Source organism: Pelodiscus sinensis, chromosome 10 (genome assembly GCF_052426305.1).
Source record: "Pelodiscus sinensis isolate ZL-2025 chromosome 10, ASM5242630v1, whole genome shotgun sequence".
NCBI classification, from domain to species: domain Eukaryota; kingdom Metazoa; phylum Chordata; order Testudines; family Trionychidae; genus Pelodiscus; species Pelodiscus sinensis.
The window spans coordinates 39,780,238-39,801,501 of NC_143061.1; the positions used below are offsets into that span (position 1 = coordinate 39,780,238).

General features: G+C 42.2%; 1 protein-coding gene across 3 annotated transcripts in view; it reads right to left on the reverse strand.

The window, feature by feature from the left end:
• Positions 1 to 21,264, reverse strand: part of LOC102450210 (uncharacterized) — a 174,846-nt gene that overhangs the window by 31,078 nt on the left and 122,504 nt on the right. The window contains exon 1 of one of the 3 annotated variants that reach the window (XM_089780861.1): positions 12,180 to 12,393. The exons of the other annotated variants lie outside the window; for them this stretch is intronic. Coding sequence (XP_089636987.1) covers positions 12,180 to 12,288 — 109 coding nt within the window. The 5' untranslated portion in view covers positions 12,289 to 12,393. Of the gene's footprint in view, positions 1 to 12,179; positions 12,394 to 21,264 lie in introns of those variants that run through there. 3 annotated transcript variants of the gene reach the window in all.

Below are 21,264 nucleotides of genomic sequence, written 5' to 3' on the forward strand. Positions count from 1 at the left end.
TTTTTTCTTGGGGGAGGGAGAAGGAGGTAGGAGGAGGGACTGTCTCCACTGCACTCCACCCTCCAGTTCTGCACTGATCTTAAAAGACACGAAAAGGTTTATTTTCTCTCTATTCAAGAAGGCTAAACCCCCTCACACAGAAAGAGGAGCAAAAAAGTACATAGAAGGAAATGAATTTTCTTCTTCCCCTGGTATTTCCTGCCAGAATCTGTCCATATTAATTATCTACCATCTGAAGAAAAAAAAAAGTTGTTTTCTAAGAAGCACTATTTCTCAGTTTATGAAAACATCTATGACCTATAGCTACTAGGGACTTGGAAAGAGGGTGCTTATCACAGGATGTTAGTAAAGTATGCTAGTTGTGAATGTAGTGTTTATCAACTTTCATCCTGAAGAATCCCAAAGTGGTTGACAGACTTTATATATAGATAATACACCCACTTCTGGGGCACAGAAGTAGCAGCCTCCCAATCTGGAAGATTTACGCTAAAATATTGTCTTGTGCTTGCATTCTAGAAAGACACCAGGAAGAGGCAGCAACTTGAACTGTTGGCAGAGCTGGATTTCCAATTTTGGCAAAGTAGTCATATGCCTAGGGACACCAGAGTTCTAAGGACACCTAAAACTGGGTTAAAAGTTTCATTTTTTATGGAAAATACAAAGATCAGCTGTAGGCAGGGAATGAGGTGCTAAAGATGCTGAACTTAGAGGCATGTAAGACATACATCCAACCCTGATTAATGGCTGCAGGAATCTGTTCTATTAGGAGGATGTGAGCCCAGGGCTGGCCTTACCATGAGGTGAACTGAGGCAGCTGCCTCAGGTGCCAGACTGTGTATGTGGAGGAGGCGGGGGGAGGAGGGGATGCCACTAGGACCCAGAGTGTAGAAAATTGTGTCTGCTGCTGGTGCATATGTATTCTCTCTGCTCTAGATGCACAAGATGGTGGAGTGCTGTGCTGGAGGAAGGGGGGCACAAGAGACATAACAGTCAGGCAGAAGAAAAAGGTGGCATGGGGGAATCATTTGAGCTCCCTGCCTCATGTGCCAAAATGTTGTGGGCCGGCCCTGTGTGAGCCACTGCTGAAGAAGGAATAACAGCTCCCCAATACTCAGGTGTGATGAAGGCCCCCCCCCCATGCTTTCTGAAATGGACTTAAGGGCTACCTCTAGACTACATGGCTCTGTCGACGGAGACATGTAAAATAGTTTACTCGGCATAGTCAATGAAGCGGGGATTTAAATAATCCCCGCTTCATTAAAATAAAAATAGCTGCCACGCTGTGCCAACTATCAGTGGATCCGGCACAGCTCAGCAGTCCAGACACGGTGTGGTCGACAAAGGAAGCCTTTGTCGACCGTACCGTGTCTAGACTGCCATGCTGTGCCAGATCAGCTGATCGTCGGCACAGCACAGCAGCCATTTTTATTTTAAGGAAGCGGGGATTATTTAAATCCCCGCTTCATTGACTATGCCGAGTAAACTATTTTACATGTCTCCGTCGACAGAGCCATGTAGTCTAGATGTACCCTAGCAGTCATGCAAACACAAACCAAAACACGGTTCCTGCCCCAAAGAAAGAGGTAGATGCTAGGGACAGTCAAGCTGAAATCTCTTCAGTGGAAGAGACAGCAACCTCTCCTAGATGTACCCTTATGGCAGAGCAACAACGTGGCTGGGATGATTTAGCTGGGATTGGACCTGCTTTTAGCAGGGGGTTGGACTCGATGACCTCCTGAGGTCTCTTCCTATTCTATGATTCTATGAACAGCAGATCCCAGAATTGCTAATTAGGTGGGGGTGGCTGCATTACCAGCATAGAATCTGCATCATCAGCATAGCATCTTTCCTTGCTATCATGAGAGAGTAAAAAACTAGACAAACATTTCTGGACTCTCAGGACATGGAGGCAGGAACAGTGACAGATAACACAGCTGTTCCAAGATAACTTTGGAAGAAAATGATTTCTAAATGATTCATGGACTGATTTGTGCTGATTTATGTGGGTGTGAGCACCTATTTTTATGAAGTCAATGGAAATGGTGGGTACTTTGCATTCTTCATAATCATGCCACTATTTTAAGTGTCTACGTGTAGATTTAGGGGCCTGTCCATGGGGCACTCATTTTTGAACACTTTCTTCTCAGGAAAATAATTCTAAAGAACGTGCTAATTGAAAACAGTGACTGTAATTGACTGAGTGTAATAAGACAGTATGTGAAAAATATCAGCGCATCATTTACATACTATTTTACTTAGTATATTCAAGAGTATTAAGAACCAGTGTTCCATTCAGTCTTAACAGAACAGCAGCCTGGGGACTATCAGTGGAACTTATCAAGGTTGTAATATTACCTACTGTGCCTAAATAAAGGGAAGACTTTGAGGCTTGTTCCTTAGAGAAGTGAATTTGTTGGCCATTATCTCTGGGCACATTGGTCTTGTCAAATTGGGATATACACTGTGGCCAATTTGGCAAGACTGGAATTGTATGCCTCAGAAGTGGCTATATTTTCCTGTGATCACGGGTCTCTTTTGGAAAAATAATTAAAGGTATTTTGGAACTTAAGTATCTTCCATCTTGGATATCCAATCTTACATGTGTTACATTTCATTATTTGCCTTGTTGAAAATAAGGAAAATGAGGCATTAAAAAATTAAATTACAGACTTTTAATCAGATACAAAGTCTGAGAGAACCAGTAACAGAATCCAGGGTTTATACCTCCAAAAGACCTTCCATTCTTATATAAAATGTAAATAGTGATTATAAACATTGAAAAGTGCTGACCTATGATTTCACTGCAGATGGGATGTCTGTTGCACAAAAATGGAATATACACAAAGCCCTGGGAATGTAAAGCTTTTATCAGTTAAACTAAGACGCTTTAGCGGGCAGCTGTGATTTCAGACACTCAGGCTAAGCAGACATTACAAAGAAACCATAAAGATGGCTATATAATGCAGCTCAAAATAATAAACTGCATAAGCAAAGTTCCCAATTCAATGTAATATATAGTAAGGAATTCAGAGAGGGAAAGCAAATGGAATAATAATCTCTGCATTATGCAGCTGTATGATTTAAGGTTTCTAAAATGATAATCTCTGAAATTATTTATGTCTAGCAAAACACAAACGCATAAATTTGGGTAAAGGATACCTTAGTGTATTCTGGCCCCTATATGCTGCTCTGTTTGTACATCAAATAGAGGAGAGATCAATGGACCAAAAATGGGGAAGGAAGTTCAGGATTCACCCCCTGCCCCCAAAGATTTTAGGTTTTGGGGATTCTCATTGTCTTGGGGGGTTTCTATTGGCAGAAGAAAGGATCAGGGATGTGCAGAGCACAAGCCAGGTTTGCTGAATTTTCAGAGACCTAGTCCTGCAGTCATAGGCTAGGCTAGGCTAGAATTGGATCCCATCCTCATTTCAGGCAGATTATAGACTCTAGTGTACCCTGTTGTACTATCCTTGTGTCATCTCTGCCATAGAAATAGTTTTAAATTGCTGTTATGTGTATATAGTCTTCGGGATCCTTTAAGGTGAAAGTACAATTTTAACTATGCAAAAGCCTTGGAGACAAGAGGCAGGCACTGATGCCATTTAGTATCTATTAGTGTGGGGTCATCCATCCTGGCCTCCTAGTTCACAGCACTGCTTATGGTAAGGGCTAGTAAGGAAAGTAACTTCTTGCTGTTTTTCTTGTAGAATTCTCCACCAATTGCTATGAGCTAGCGCAAGATGGTTTTTGGAAAGTGTACCTTTAAAGATGCTGGTGAGAGGTATTCCGGCAAGGTTTGCTATCAGACTAGACATATAAAATCCCGAGACAGTAGAAGGAAGCACCCCTAGATGTGATAATTTCTGCACTCATTCATCTCTGCGCTGGCGCAAAGCGTCATGAAAGCCTGAGGTGGAACTTGGTGTCCATTTTGTCCCGGAGGCCAATTTGGCCCTGAAGCAGATTACAGAAGTCTTAAGGGGTTTGGTAACTGATGCCTAGTTGCCCTATGGGATATTCAGCTGCGGAGCGATAACAAGGGCACAGGACCATCACAGCAACATTCCCTTCCTCCTCTTCTGTGTATGCCCAAGAATGTGCCTTGCATCATAGCCCCAAGGATTCTCCCAGAACATTCAGGACTAGCAGAGCTGGCTCTGTACCTTAGTGGGGAAGGTCTTCTGCGCAGGGGGCATTCCCCAGGGAATAAGGCAGGGAGGCCATGAAGCTGTTGTGTGGTCCCTTTGCACTGCAACAATGAACTGGGCTCACTGAATTCCATGGCAAATCGATTGCATTTCCATGGGCATGGAATTGGGCCCACTTGCACAGCAACAGAAATGTCTGATGTGAAACACAGCATCTGGAGTGCTAATAAGGTAGGATATTCAGAAGATTATCCAGCTGGGACCAGAAGGGGACAGTGGGGTTTGTATTTTTTCCACGGGCAGAATGTAAATGGAATCTGGCTAGGATACTGAGATCCTTGCTGTCATGAAAAGCTCCATGGGATCTTTGCCAGCAGTTAGGATATCTACTTGTACATCTCACATCAAATGCAGCTGTTGGTGCCACAGAATGCATCTTTAAAAAAAACGTTGGGCTACTTGTTCAATGCGGATGCTGGGGGATCGGTACCATCTGCTAAGCTGTCTACTGGCACCTCTTAAATCACCTTTAGAAAGCTTTGCATGCAACTAATAAATGATAAATATGTTATCCCTACAACAAGTATGCATATCCCATATATAGCAAAGTGCTTACCCAGGCTGCTTGCTTAGCCTGCAAGATCTGACAGACTGTGGAGTGGCTGGAGTCTGAGTGCTTCCATAGTGTATACCTGTAAGTACTACCCAGCGAACTCACCAAGCTGGATTGGCAAAAATCTCAACTCTGTTGGCTTAGTTCATCCCTAATATGAACAGTATCTTGAAGAGGTGAATAGGGCCTTTATTGCCATTTAACTATCAAAGCCCTGTTTTCTCTGCACTGCATCTTGACTTTTCTATGAAATCTGCTGGCCTTTTCATAGCCTTCCCAACACGGAGAGCAATTTTAATACAAAACGGATGCAGTCACTGAATCACACATACACAGTCCTATCACGAAGTTTTTACATTTGTTCTTTGTGGTATTTCCCTGAATTACAAAAATGTAAATGATTACTGGTGAGCCACAGAATAGCTAATTGCTACTTTAAAAGAAAAACTAAATCTAAAACATTACTGGGAAGAAAAGTGGGAACTGTCTTTGTTCAGTCTCTCTCTACAGGTGCAAGCAAATATATTGTGATTATCCTATTCTCAGCCCTACCAGTAGTGTAACTGAAATTCCTCAGATGCAAAGGTCATGTGCCTTTTACAACTTAAGCCACACCTCCACTTACTGGAGTATCGTCATTCTGGTGATTGATCTTCTGGGGTTTGATTTAGTGGGTCTAGTAAAGACCTGCTGAATTGAATGCTGAGAGCGCCCCCCAGAGACCACTGTCACAAGGAGTAAGGGAAATCTACTGGAGAGTTTCTCCCATCAGCCTCTGCTGTAGGGCAGCCCCAGAAAAACTGATGCAAGGTATGTTGACTCTAGCTACACAATTCACCTAGCTGGAGCTGCGTATCTTGCATCAATTTTCCCCGGAAATGTAGACCTGGCCACAGTGTATGATCTAATTTGAGACATGAGCTGGAGTCAAATCAAAATGTGTAAATAGGAATGAAAGTGCCAGTCACCTTGACGGGACAGTGCTGTAACCAGCAAAGCTATTTCACTGGTTACTAAAGGTTAAGGCTTCAAGCAAGGGAAATGAGATTTTTCTCCACTAAGGAAATAAACAAGTCCCCCAAACATCTAATTTCACAATATAGTGACACAATGTGATTCATTTATAAAAGGAAAATTATTTCAAACATCTCCCTATTAAAACAAAATAATGTTTGACAGACAGAGGTCTGTTCTGAACATAAAACTTTTTCCTCCCCCTAACTCCTTTTAATATACACCGAGGTATTCTTTAGGGAGCACTGAGACTTCAGAGCTCAGGTGTAAGAAAGGAGTCATAACAAACGTCCCTTTTGCCAAGTGAGTTTGAACAGACAACTTATTCACCCAACCTGCTGACTTTTTTTTTTTTTAAATGGATCAAGGGTTGAATTCTACTAGGATTTGTTACTTTTACCATGTTGCCCTGCTGGGCAAGTCCAGGTATTAGAATCGCTTGGTTCCTGCCATGCGCTCTGTTAGCCTTTCGAACGGTCAGCCACAGGCTTTAATGTTAGCCAGAAACAGACACCCTGAGATGAAACTCAGAACGCAAGATCTCAACCCAGGAGAGAGCTTTAGGGCTTTTGAATGTATTGTGTGAAATCTCATTCTGATTGAGAAATGGAACTCAGAGGCCCAGAAGGCCCTAGGTATATTTTTTTTTTCAAATGGGACACTGCACCAACCTAAACTATTCCCCTCAAGGATTATGTTGATGTGGACAGAAGCATGAAAAAGCTCTTCTGCAACTTGGTGGTAGGGGCCCACAAAGTTGTCAAGAAGGCAGAGCTAGGGAAGGGACATTTTATAGTCATCAAGCCTTAATTGGGGTTCCTGGTATTGATCACTCTCCCCAAACCTACCCCGCCTTCCCCACAAAGGTCCCACGCTCAGTATCGCAAAGTTCCTTGCTATGCTAAGAGGTGCAGAAGAAATGCAGAACATGGCTGACTTTAGGTGTTGAGAAACATGCACAGTCCTCCAAGGAGATTTGCGGTAGAACTCGGGAGGTGCACCGCTCCCTTATGCCCTGGACAACTTATTAATTGCTAATGGAGTGTGCCATATGCCACCCACAGGCACCAGTTATCCCTGACAATCCTCGTGTGCTGACAGAACAACTGGAGCAGAGGATCACCTTTGTACTAGAGTGGGATGGGAGAAGCTCTTTGTGCCCTATAAATTCTGGGATTTACTCATGTAGGACCAGCCACAATTTGGATCTGTAGCTAAAATCTCTCTGTGGCTCAAGAATAAACGCTTTCAGCACACAGGAAGGTGAGTGATCAAAACTTGTTGATTAGGGGTGACTCAGTTAGTCTTCACTAGCCCAAACACACAGAAAAGTGTATTTGAAATGCAGCCCTAGTGCTAAAGAATTCCCTTTGTTTGTAGGGGGGAAAAGAGACCTGCATTACCAGTGTAGGACTTCAAGCATTCCATAAGTGACTGTGGCTCAGGACCCACAAGCGGCTCTTTAATATTTCTCTGGGAGTTCTTTTTAGCATTGTGTTTGCACTCTAACCTATTCACCAAATTAGGATGCTATAGTATCATAGAACACTAGAACTGGAAGGAACTTCAAGAAGTCACCAAATCCAGTCCCTGCACTCATGGCAGGACCAGGCACCATCTAGATCATCCCTGACAGATGTTTATCTAGCCTGCTCTTAAAAAATCTCCAAGGAGGGAGATTCCACAACTTCCTTAGGCATTATTTCAGTGCTTAACCACCCTGACAGGTAGGAAGTTTTTCCTCATGTCCAACCTAAACCTCCCGTGTGGCAATTTAAGCCCATTGCTTCTTGTCCTATCATCAGAGGTTAAGAAGAATAAGTTTCCTTTCCTCCTTATAACAACCTTTTAGGTTCTTGTTACTATGTTATTAACCAATTGCCTCTGACAAAATATTACTTGGTCAGTCATTTTTGCCATGAGAATAATATATATAAAAACTAAAAATGAATATATAGTACTGTTGTAAATTACACAATTCATTCACACTATGGTGGTTCTTTTAGTAATGTTGATTGCTAATTTGGCTCCTGAACCACTGAAATCTGAATACCAACTGCCTTAAAGGTTTCACAGTGTGTCCGAAGGCAGGTGTTGAAAAGAAGCGGGGTCCAGTCATCAAGGACAGAGACTGTGACACACTTGATTAAAATAAATTAGCTGTTTCACAGTGGAGAGATTTGATGTTGAAAAGCAAAGGAAATTGTATAGCCAGTCCCAGCAGGAATTCTGTTAATTATTAATAGGGATGTGTTATAGTTGACATCTCCTGTACTGGAGGAAATCCAAAGTCAGTTGGTGCGTGGGTGAGATATCCACTGCTAACTAAATGAGCCAATATAGCCAATAAATTTAGGCAGCCTTCCCTCGCTGGCCATGAACAAGAAGAAAATTAAGGGTCAGAGGTTGGGAGAGAAATCAGCCTGTTTAAACTTTTGATTCAGTGACAGAAACTACTTTCCTTTGATTCTCTCTAAAGTTTAAAATTTATTAAACTCATGAATATAGCACAGTGGCTAAAAAGAGAAAAGAAAAGCATGTTGAAGGCTTATATGAGCACAGCCTGAATTCTTTCACTGTAATGAATTCTCTTCCCTAACCTTTACTGCTGCAAACCCAGTTAGAGCTGGTTGAACATTAAAATAACCTGTTCACACAGCAAAGGGCTGAGTTTGGGTCACCATGTTTCCATGTTGTAAAGTCAGTCACAAGTATTGGAACAACTAATAGGTATTTGAGAATACACCTGCAGAGCCCAGAAATTTCACAAGTGCTAGCCAACAGAATGAGCTCTATTTTCTTTTCATTTCTTTAAACTAAACAAGAAGTTTCAGTCATCCAGTTAAGAAGCAAGACATACCATCATAGGGCTCAAGGACCAACCCCAGATGGTTCCCAAATAGCAATCAAGCAAAGAGTTCATGAGCATGAATCCATGGTCAACAAATGCTCAAGAAAAGCAGAATCAGTTTATGAACAATTTTCTACCCAAAAAGGGGCTAACGTTTTAACAAATAACATTTGTAACACATACTTCAAACCAACCTCACTCCCATTTCACTGGACTCCTTATATCAATATACCAAGAAGAGTACTGCAGAACATCTGAATGTTTACAAGGTTGACTTAATGTTCCAAACCCAGAGTGTCATGGCTATAAATAGATACATTTTTAGCCTACGATACCTCCTTGTGCAAAGATATCCTCATCTATTGAAGAGCTTAATAGGCATGAGACAAAGTTGGATAAATATCCGCATTGGGGTGCTTATAGGTTGAGTGTGCTTGGCCATGCACTCAGGTAATCAGTCACCTCTATTTCTTTTTCCATCCTGCTCCCGCTTCTCCCAAGCATGGTGAAATAGCCTATATCCCCTCCACATGGCCTTCTGCCAAATACATTATGCACATTTACAATTTCAAGAACAGGGCTTAATCAGAACAGATAAATCAATGTGACTATGGAATTTATGGTGCAAGCGACAATATGTAGGGTGACTGCTATGTAACAAAGGAAAGCCTCACCAGCACTCCCAGGCTAGATTAAGAGCAATCCAGCCAGACTCAGTCACCCATACAATCATTCATTAATAACTGAATCTTGGCTAACATGCCCATAAAGATCACCATCTCCGGCATCTTCTCTAACACTTCCAATGTTCTTCTAATTACACAGATTAATATACGTACTATGATAAAACAGACATTTGCCCACTATCATGATCCTGATGAGACCACCAGGAAATTTATATATGAGGGCTGCTTAACGGACTTGAATATGATCAATTGCCTTTATTTCTGTTTTAGTCCCAGTATTAGATGTGCACTTGGTGTTTGTCAAGGGAGAATTTAATAAAATGTGACATGCTTGCTCCATCTAGAATATTGGGGCTGGAAGCTTTCAGTTGCTCTGGATTTCCCAGAATTAGTTTAAGAGTTTTAAACAAGTTGGGGGTCAAGGGTAAAGGAATTTAGACAGCCCAAAAATACTAGATTAGAGCTACACATTTTGGACAATGTAAGTAAGAAGTGTAAGTGCTGAGGGGCTGACAGAAGCAATGTGCACAAAAGAAAACAATATGACTTGGTCCAAGTCTGTCTTCTCCTTAGGAGGTAAGATTTAACTACCCATTTCTAACTGTAATGACATATTTCTGAAATTGAAAGTAGAATGTCTTTTGAGCAATTATACACAAATGGCCTCACACTGACTTCAGCCATTTATTATGCCATGCATGGCTCAGGGGCTGTATATGGGGTCAAATCTTGGTCTCAGCATGCATGGACAATGATTAAAATGTTGTAGCTGAAACTGCATGGTAGCAGGCTGAAGCCTGGAACTCTGCAATAGCAGACCCTTCTCAGCAGACCTGGGTGTTCCCCATGGCTAGTGATCTGCTGAAGGAGGATTGTCAGCCCCTGATATTCTTTCCCTGGATAAGGTACCCTGAGCATAGTGACCATGGCATTTCTTGTATAAGCCCAGCTTTCCATGGAACAGCAGGGAGGGGAAAGAAGAAGAGAGCCTGCAACTGCTTGTGGATCATGGATTTTTGCTCCCCTGGGGTAAAATTTGTGGGAGCACAAAGCATAGATTCAGAGTTGGGGATGAACAGAGCAGGCACTGGTGACAAACAATGGGTCAATGCTTATGCTGTCACACCAACCCATACCTCCCCATGTCGGGGAAGGAGGGAAACACTGACTGCAGTCTCCAAACCACATGTCCCCTGATATTCTTTGGGGGAGAAGTGGTAAGTGACCTGATTTTGTTTTCTGAATTAGTATTAAGCCCTACAATAGCCAAACTGATGCAGGCTGTGAAGTTTCCCTGATATAGTGAATTTTTGCTGTACAGAGCCTACTAAATATTGTACTGTTTGAGATAACTTTGTGGTATCTATTACATTTAGAAAATTGCTCTGGAAGATTGGCACAGCGGTCATTACAGTGAGTAGTGCAATAAATATGATACAGGATGTCAAGAGCAGAGAGGATGTATCAGGTTTGAGAGAGTGATTAGCTGTGAGAAGGGGTTCTATCCAGAGTCTGGTATTTTCATTAATAACTTGGATGATGGAGTAGAGAATCCACTTAAAATTTCGACATGACACCAAGCTGGCAGAAGTTGCTAGCATTTTGAAAAATAGGATTGGAATTCAAATGACCTTGATAAATTGGAGAGTTGGCCTGAAATCAACAAGATTAAATTTGAGAAAGACAAGCATTACACTTCGGAAGGGGGGAAAAAAAAATCTAAATGCACAAACACAAAGTGGGAAAAACTAGCTAGGAAGCAGTATTGCAGAAAAGGATCTGGGGATTATAGTGGATCACAAAATGAAGATAAGCCAACAGTGTAATACAGTTGTTAAAGAAGCAAGTGCGATTCTGGAATTTATTAATGAAAATATTGTGTAAAAGAAATATTGTGTAGTGTATTTGGTACTGGTGAGGCCTCAGCTGGACTAAAATGTCCAGTTCTGGTCTGCATATTTCAGAAAGATGTGAAAAAATTGGAACATTTAGCAACAGTGCTAAAATGTTTAGAAACCATGAACTCTATGGACAGTTGAAGAGAATGGCATGTTTCATTCTGAGAAGAGAAGGTCGGGGAGACATGATAATAGTCTTCAAAACCATAAAATACTGTTTGAAAGAGAACTATGGTCAATTGTCCTCTGTGTCCATGTAATAGGCTTATACTTCCGCAAGGGAGATTTAGTTATATATTAGGATAATCTTTCTAATTTTAAGGACACTGATGCTGTGGAACAGGTTGCCTAGGTAAGTCGTAGAATCCCGATCACTGATGGGATTTAAGAACAGGTTAGACAAACATCTGCCAGGGATGGTCTAGGTATACTTAACCCTACCCGGTTGGGGGAGGTGGATTAGATAACTTCTTGAGGTCCAGTACTACGCAGCTATGATTCTATAAAATAAAGGCTGAAGGAGCACAAAGGAGAGGAATAAGAAGCTTAGAAACAGAGTGAGAGGGGCCTGACAATCACTGAAGGAGGGTGACACTGGTGGATATAGCTTTCTCAGAGCTGAACAGATTCAAACAACAAAGTAAGGGGAGATGTGGGGGCAGCATTGCTAGCAAGCTGACATGGAGTGAGCTAGGCACTACAGGGAAGGAAAACAGGTCTGGGGACAGACAAAGGAGGAACTTGCCACTCCAGCTGTTAGGTAAATGGGTAACATACTGAAACCAATAGACTGTGGTGTATTCTGAAGACTGTGTTGGAAGTAGGAGGTTCTGTAGTGAAGGGTGGGGACCAGAGTCAATAAGGAAAGAGCCATTTTAAAGCAAATGTATTGAGTTGATAATTGGTACAAAAGGGTGTCATCAGTTATAATAATCTTGTCTTTGCTGTTGAGGCAAAATTGCTATTTACCTTTCAAGGGGCTGAAGCAGAAGTAGTTACTTTTAGATCTATTGTATCCATGCACATGGACTTTTCTCTGTACTGTTGAGCTTCTCTGGTTCCTTTTCTCACTCTGCATTCATCAGGGGTAGCTGCCTTAGGATAACTGCCTCTGAAATCACACTTTATATGGTCTGTATTTGCTGAGCAGTAGTCAGGGTGCAGAAAGATTTTTCTCTTTATTACATAATTCACAAACTGTCCTTGGTTTATTATGGCTATAACACACCTGACTGCAAGTAGTAAAGCAAATGTGCACCCAGACTATGGGTTGACAAGTCATAAACTCTCAACACCAGTGATCCCAACAGTAATAGCAATGAGATCCCGAGGAAATCTTTTCCTTTGAGTACACTTGTCCTTCTTAAACTGACAAATGACAGAGCATCTCCTGCCCCCCCCCCCCCCCAACTGTCTTGATTCTCCTCTCATTTGTTAGTTCTGCACCGGTGTTCAGTGGAGGGATTCCCAATTTACATCAGTATGGGAGAGGAGATTTAGGCTTTCAAAAGTGATCAGTGATTTGTGGGTGTCTTGAGCCGCCTTAAAGAAGAGCAGATTTAGTGAGAGTGCGAGGGCACCCAACCCTTGAAAATCATGCCCTTTTTCAGTTGTTCCATGTCGGAGATAAGATTGGTGCAGCCCAAAACCACTAGCCCCATTTTTGAAAAATCTAGTCAGTCCAGTATCTCTTTGGGGTTCAATTAATTCTAGCTTATCCATCTTGCTCCAATGTCTAAATTGGATGAAGGTTTATTTGGTTGGGATTATTTACATAACAGAAAATAAATAAGAGATTAGACGTAGTTAGAAGCAGAGTTCCACGCATTACATTGCTCAGCTGGAAAGCAGGACAGTTCTCTTTTAGAGGTTTGAGAGCTCCAAAGCAAGATGGCTTGTCCTTATGGGTATGTCTACACTACCACCCTAGTTCGAACTAGGGTGGTAATGTAGGCAACCGGAATTGCAAATGAAGCCCGGGATTTGAATTTCCCGGGCTTCATTTGCATAACGCCGGGTGCCGCCATTTTTAAATGTCCGCTAGTGCGGACTCCGTGCCGCGTGTAGCCGCGCCGCACGGAGTCCGCACTAGCGGACATTTAAAAATGGCAGCGCCCGGCTTTATGCAAATGAAGCCCGGGAAATTCAAATCCCGGGCTTCATTTGCTATTCCGGTTGCCTACATTACCACCCTAGTTTGAACTAGGGTGGTAGTGTAGACATACCCTATGGTAATACTCTGCTTCTCAGTGTGTCTCTTATCTTGTGCGGAGGATGAGCAAAGAAGTAAAAGGGTCCTTTAACTAATAGGTTGAGGAAAATCCTTCCTTTCAATTGTCTGGCAACCAAGCAAATAATATTTTTTTAAAGTAATAGATACGTTCTTGGTGGGTTCACCAAATCTGTTCTGATATTGGACTCTCAGGCTAGCCAGGCTTCGTGAACAATTGCTACGGCTGGCTAGCTAAGCCAAGAAGAAGATATGTTCTTTAAAGGATATTTGAGTGATATTTCTGGGCCTTGGCTTTTTTTAAAAAAAAACATACACAGAGGAAATTATTTTGCCTGCTAGCACAATTTCATTTGGAAAATATCTCTGCATTGATTTTCTGTGGAGGAAAAATGTTATCAAAATACATTTTTTTCATTATTAAACTACTGCTATCATAGTCCCTCATGCAAGGAATATTTTGCTGTTTACTTATCCACTTAAGTATTTCAATAGGTCTATTGAAATCAACCTAAGTGACAGCTCATGGCTGACCAACCCTGGCAGAGTCATAAAAACCTCTCTTAAAATTATTGTTGAACTTGTCAGCAAGTCACCATCGGCAAAATCGTGCCCTCACATCTTCACAAAGACTAGCGACTGGTATTTTGCTCTCTTTCTTTGTGCAGAACTCCCACAGGTATGCACTGGAATTCTATTCAGGAAAGGACATGAGTCTAGAAGATTCAAAAGCCTGCTTGTGAATTTTAAATTATTTAACTCTTTAGCTATGTGGATGAGTCCCAACAGAGTAGATTCATTTTGTTTTGATTTGTGCAACGTTAATAGTATTGTTCTTCTGCTGATTCCATGTGAGTGAACATGATTTAAAAAGCTGTGGTCTGCAGAGACAGATTCATCCCACTTAATCTATGTATCTGCCAAAGCAGGTCAGCAGGCCCACAGTGGATGATGTTTTGCATGCCCCCCTCCATGGGCTCTCATTGCCATTTCTTTCATTGTGACATGATGCTTCACCACAGAAGTTCAAAGAGAACACACCCCAAAAGCTCTGCTAAATCCCTCTCCTAGGAAAGTGCTGTGAAAATGACATGAGAAGCACCCACCCCAGTACTCTGATTCGTACAAAGACAAGCCATATTTTTAGTGTCCATTTCTATTATTTTGGCTTGTTCATTCTAGGGGGCCTGAGTCTGCCATGGTTGCTTTCACTTAGCTCTGCTAAAGGTGCAGTGCGCCAAACCAAGTTTGCGTTGCATGAAATCCTGCACTTAATCTAGATTTGGCAGCTTGAGCTATTTGGTAATAATTTAGCAGCTTCCTTTTCAAAAGTCCTTTGAAAACCCAAAGAAGTCTTCTCTTCACTCACTAACCTTTCATTTAAAATATATGCCTTGCCAAGTTTGAGCAAATATTCAGTTCTTAAAGGACAATGCAAAGGAGGGCTGAAAAGCATTAAAATGTAGTCTAACTAGAGCAGTATCTGCTTAAATGCCACCAAAAGTCTGACCCAATGAGATTGCAGCAGTCTAAAGAGGTTCATACAGTTTGGATAAGTTTCAGATTAACAGGGTGGTATATTCACTACGAACAGGTAGGAGAAATGTTATAAATGTGCTTTCTTGTCTTTTGTACCTTTAAAAGGTCAAGATTTCCCCTGCCAGGCTGCAGTACTATAAATCCATTCCGATTGCTCTGACAGAGTTAGAGCACTTTTAAAAAAAGAAATTGAAATAAAATTCAGTGAAAAGCAAGTTTGATCTTTATGTAGGATAAATACCACATTGGAACTGTTAAGTGGGTTTTTCAACTCCAGATCCACATTTTTTGAGCATCCATCATTAACTTTGAATTCCCTCCATCTCTTAGAACAAGGATAGGCTGAACTAATTAGACTCATTACATAGATTCCTGTTGCTTAATATATTTTAATATTGGAATTGTGGATAACTAGCAATTTGATGTTCACTAATCAGTTTTGAAAAGAACATGCCTTTTAGTAATACATTCATACTCATGTTTTTACTTTTTCCTGCACTTCCTTTTATCGGCAGTGACCAGAAGGGGGAACTCTAGGGATCTGACATACCATTAAAGAGAAACTATTCTTGTTAGGGTAATCATATCTCCCTATGCTGAATACAGGACAACTGGTAAAATTATTTGTATTCAAGCAAGTTCAATGGCAATAAATCAGAACTGGTCAGTACAAACATTCAAACTAACATCAAGTACACTGAGCCCCCGTTAAAAAGAAACACTGCATAGCTGGAGTTTATTTACCTTTTTCTCTGTAAGGTTTGCATGCGGAGAAGTGACACACACACACACACACCCCCACACACCCTACCTCTCTCACCCGGGGATGGGGATGAATGGTCAACCTGACCCAACCCTCTCTTCCTTTCATGCCTGTCTGGGCCCCCAGGATGGACCCACCTCTTCTGGTACCTGGTGCCACATCTTCAAGGCAACATGTGAGGGGAGGGTCACAGAGGGTCACAAGAAGTTTAGAGAGCCCTCTCCCCAGATGCTTGCCAGGGTTCACACAGAGCATGGCTAGCAGCAGCCTTCCTGCAAGAGGGAGGGGAGAGGAGCTACTACCAGCTGCATTTGTTTTCCATTACTATACTTCACATTGTAAATACTAAACAGAGGGTCTGATTTGCATGAGGGTAACTCCAGTTACATTGGTTTTTTCCACTAATGTGAGAGCAGAATCAGACCCTACCTATACTTTATGCAAGTCCAACAGAGTTTCCCCTGCAGCAAGGATTTCTGATGTAAATATAATTCAGTCATTGTGTGATTTACCTTTTTATATCAACAGTTCTTTTTTGAAATTGTGTCATTCTTTTTTCATCAAGAAATACTCCTCTCTACCCTGCACCTTGAATTCCACCTAAGCTAGGACCAAAACAAGTCAGAGCTGTCAGGCAGCAATCAGTCAATGCAAATCAGTTTTTAGGATGTATTGCAAGCTTTGTAAAAATGTGCCATGCTCTTAAAATCCTTAACAGGCTCCTGATAGACATCTTGTCCTTACTACAGCTGGGAGACACCTGCTCTCCTATTTTTGTCTGTTTTTCTCTATAATTTTACATTTCAGCATAAATTACTGTGCCCACAAAAGATCACGATACCATCTACATGTTCTGTAGTCGAAAGTGCTACCAGACCATTTGTTGCTTTTACAAAGCACAGTGACAGCTTTGCATCTCTAAAACTGGACCAACACGAATGCTGAGAAATGTCATTAGAGTCAGATGGTGCCTGGGCTTAGAGTAGGCACATGGAACCATCCCCACCTAATGCCACCTGTGAAATGACCAGGAATGTTGGCAGAACCAGTGCATGGTGTGGGGGTGGGGGGGGGGGGGGGGGAGGAGACATACAGCTTGTCAAAGGGCCTGGGATGTGGTGATGCAGTGTTCCTTGCCTCCCAGTGCTCCTCAGGCACACTGGAAAAAGATTAAGCTGCACCATGCAAAGGGATGGTGCACCCTGCATACTAGAGCTAGGGAGACACTGTGCCTCCTGCATTTCCACTGGGGATATTCAGCTGTGCCCTCTCCTTTCCCCCATATAGGCTATGTCTAGACTACAGGCTTCTTTTGGAAGAAGCTTTTCCAGAAGAGATCTTCCACAAAATCTTCCTCTGAAAGAGAGCGTCCACACTGCCAAAGAGCATCTAAAAAGGGATCTGCTTTTTTGACAGATAGCGGCCACACTGAATGGATGCTATCATGCATGTAAGCTGTGATTACTATGGGTGGAATGGCCACCAGGGCACCTGTGCTTTTTCCTCTTCTTCCAGAAGAACTTCCTCTTCCCTGTCCCCACACGCCTTTTTCCAAAAGAGCTCTTTCAGAAAAGGCATTCTTCCTTGGAGAAAGAGGTTTACCAGTGTTGGTAAAAACCCTCTGTTCTTTTGATTTTTTTTTTAAATAATATGATTGCAGCATAGACCTTGAGGGTTTTTTTTTTTTTTTTTGGAAAAAACAGCTGTTTTTCAAAAAAAAACCTTTGTAGTGTAGACATACCCATACATGCTTTACAGTCATGTGAAGGCAAGAGACTCACTTGAGCATGAGCGAAAATAGAATTTGGAACAAACTATAGGATGTGACACTGCAGTAAGATATGAGCATGGGGAGGTTTTCTGAAAGTGTGTTTCTACATTTCACTCTTCCACACCACAGCAACTGCACGGGTGTGAGGCTTAGACAGACACAGGAGTCTTACAATCCATCACGCCCTTAGCCAGGTTATCTGTATCATGGATTCTTTCCATTTGTTGCCAGGGTGACCTTTTTACCTGACCTGTATATGCCACAAAAGCCAGAGTGGGAAGAAGTTGACTGCATCAATAGAAAGAATCACAGCCTATCTGAACTAACAAACATAAGGGCTTCTGAGGGTACCTCTGTGCCAAAACCATCCCACAACCAAGGCAGAGAGCCTCAGAGACTAGGACACTTGATTTAGTGCATTCTACAGAGCTAAAGATAGTGGTGCAAATATTCCCACCATGGGTTGGAGTTCCAAAAGCCGAGCAGTGGGGAGGATCTCAGAGCCCCGAGTCCAGCCTGAACGGGAACAGTTAAACCAGAGATCCTAAACTCCTGCTGCATTCTGGTTTCTGTTTTGTTGTTGGTTTGGAGCATAGGCTTACCCTGAGTAATAATGACCAACTATTTCTGGAAAATGGGTAAATTAGTGATCAAAATAAAGGAAACTGGGATCGGGCCTGGGATCACTTACGTTTGAATAGATTCGTGTCTTCAGTTCAGGTTGTTCTGTTTCTCTGAAGAAATCAGGCTATTAATGAAAAGTGGCAGATGTTTCAATTGCTGTTTAAAGGTGGTAAATGTGGGGGCTACTTGCTCTAGAGTTCATGCAGCAATATAAACAATGCTACAAATGACTCAAGGGAAAAACCCCCAAAACTCTGCATTGAAACTCCTGAAAATATTCTGAGAGGGGTTAGTAGTGGGAGGGAGTAGGGTGTTAAGAATCTGAACCCAGAGCCAGATGTCAGTTTGAGCTGGCTCCTCCTACACTAGATCAAAATACACAAACTAGACCCAAACACAAACAGACCTAAAGTCTGGGAGTGATTTCAGATCCCGAACTGAACTGTGTGTCTTAGACCCAAACCTAGAGGCAAGTAATCCCTCAGCAGATCTAACTTTATCAAACAATTTATGCACGCATATTTTGTATTTTCAAGAAGTTATTTTCTAAACACGTTGAAACCCCAATAGTGCAGATAAGTTAGTATGTTTCACATGCTAAGTAGCAGATCTGCTTATATGAAGTCCCTCTCAACACCATGTAGAAACCACCAGATAGGCTCAAAAGCATGAAGAAGAAAACTCCATGGCCCATCTGGGCCACAACAACTGGGGTTGTTTTTTTGTACATAAAAACCAGGACCAGTATTAGAGAGTAGCAAGCAGGGCATTTATCTATGGTCCCCACGTGCCGCAGGGGGAGCCCACAAAGCTAAAATGCTGAGGCTTGAGCCCCATGTAGCAGGCTTGGGACCCCAGACTTCAGCACTGTGGGGCACAGCTTTGTCTTTCTGCTCTGGGCTTCAGCGAGTCTAATGCCAGACCCTGCTTGGCAACTCCCTGAAACCTGCTCGTGACCCACCAGATGGCCCTGGATCTCTGCTTGAGAACCGTGGCTGTAAGCTCTAGCATTTGCTGGCATGTGCGTAACAGCGAGACACTGAAAGACCTAAGTAAGGCATGCCCAATGAGGGATCAGCATAAAGCAATGCCAAGCAGCTCCCCTGCCCAATAAATACTAGTCATAACAAGTCATGCGTGGGGTGCTCAGAGCACAATTTAGTAAAGAACATAACCCTAATCTTTCAGCAAGATTATAAATGTTTATGGAATCGGCCTGACTCTGCACTGGGTTTAGAGGATGAGTTTGTGTGCTTATGAGAGAGGGTATAACACACACAATATATCTACACACATTCCTCTAACAAAATATAGATTTGTAACATCTTGTGCTAGTTGTTGCAAGCTATTGTAAGAACATTGTGTCCTGTCACCAGAATAGTTCATTGGACTAGTTCTATTATATAAACACATATACGGCTGTATTACTAGAGGACTTTAGTCATCAGAACTATCAGTCCGGCACTTCTACTGAGCAACAAATTCTGAACCCGCACAGAGATACACACATGATTAACACTAAAATCAATGGAACTGCTTGCAAAATTTGTTTGACAGTCAGGGCCTTATGCCAGTAACTCCACTGATGGTGATTCAGCAGTATATACTGTACACACTTTTCCATCAACTTATTTCCTCTAGGCTACCAAGCTCGAATGAAACAATTATAAGAATTCAAAGGAAAGTCAGGCAAAGCTACAGTAGGCATTTTTTCTCACATATCTATATTGATTCAGAGAGCAAGGGAGGAAAGTTGTGATTTTTTTTGTGTCTTTCTATAATACATCAAACATATTCATGTGAGGGCAGTGTTAATATAGGTTGAACCTCTGTAGCCTGGTGCCCAACCATGGAAGGTCAGTATTGTGGTGAGTGGGTCTCTCTATTTCTCAGGTGAATAAATGGAACTGCACTTGCAATGCTGCTTAATATGGTATGACTGAGGTGATGCATTAGCCTATGCCTAGCCAAAGCTTATCAGCTCTCTTCATAACAAAGTGTTAGTGTTGTTTAGTGTATTGACACAAGGAAATAATATAAAGCCTAAAAACCATGCTTACATTTAGCAGCATTACCAGCACTTTTGCTGCTTGCCGGTCTCTTAGAAGACATTTAGGGGTAATTTAGGAGCTAAATAACAGCATAGAACACTGAGAGCCAGAACTGGCAGCTGTAAACAAACTTTATGGGACCACAGGAAACTTGCCCACACCCACAATAAGCAGACAACTAACTAACTAAAATCATACCAGACCACAGATGTTGCTGGACCACAATGGTTCAACCTATGCCAGCATGGTGACATGCTTTTATGCTGGCACACGCTGACTCTCCACCAAACTCTAGCAGAAAAAGATTTTTTGGCTAGCGCAAGCTATCTCCAGTCAGAAAGTTGTCAGTATAGCTTTACCAGAAAACCTATTGGTTGTGTCTACATTGGCAAGATTTTGCTCAAAAGCGGCCGCTTTTGTGCAAAATCGGCCCCTTTTGCACAAAAATCTTGCCGCCTGTCTACACTGGCCGTGAGTACTTGCGCAAGAACACTGACATTCTAATGTAGGAAATCAGTGCTTCTTGCGCAAATACTCTGACGCTCCTGCTCAGGGATAAGCCCTCTTGTGCAACTATTCTTGTGCAAGAGGCCAGTGTAGACAGGCAATGTTAATTTCTTGCGCAAGAAAGCCCAATTGCTAAAATGGCCATCGGAACTTTCTTGCACAAGAGAGCATCTACACTGGCACGGGTGCTTTTGCGCAAAAGCACATCTCTTGCACAAAGGCACATGCCAGTGTAGATGCTCTCTTAAACAAAATACTTTAACACAAACTTTTGCGTTAAAAGTATTTGCGCAAAATCATGCCAGTGTAGACGTAGCCACTAATTGTAGGCTAAGCGTGCAGGGGTAATTCACCAACCAGTGCACTCCTTCATGGCCAGGCATGGGGAAGCAGTCTCTTCTAGGCAGAAGTTTGCCCCATTTCAAGACTCAGCACTCAGGCTGACCCCTCATTTTGCTTATAGTCTCCATCCCTTCCAAGGTAATAAAGGGTCCAATGAAGAAATCGTCCAATTGCCTTAAACCACACCTTCAGTCTGACTGGGCTTAATAGTGCTTGCTCTCTCCTTG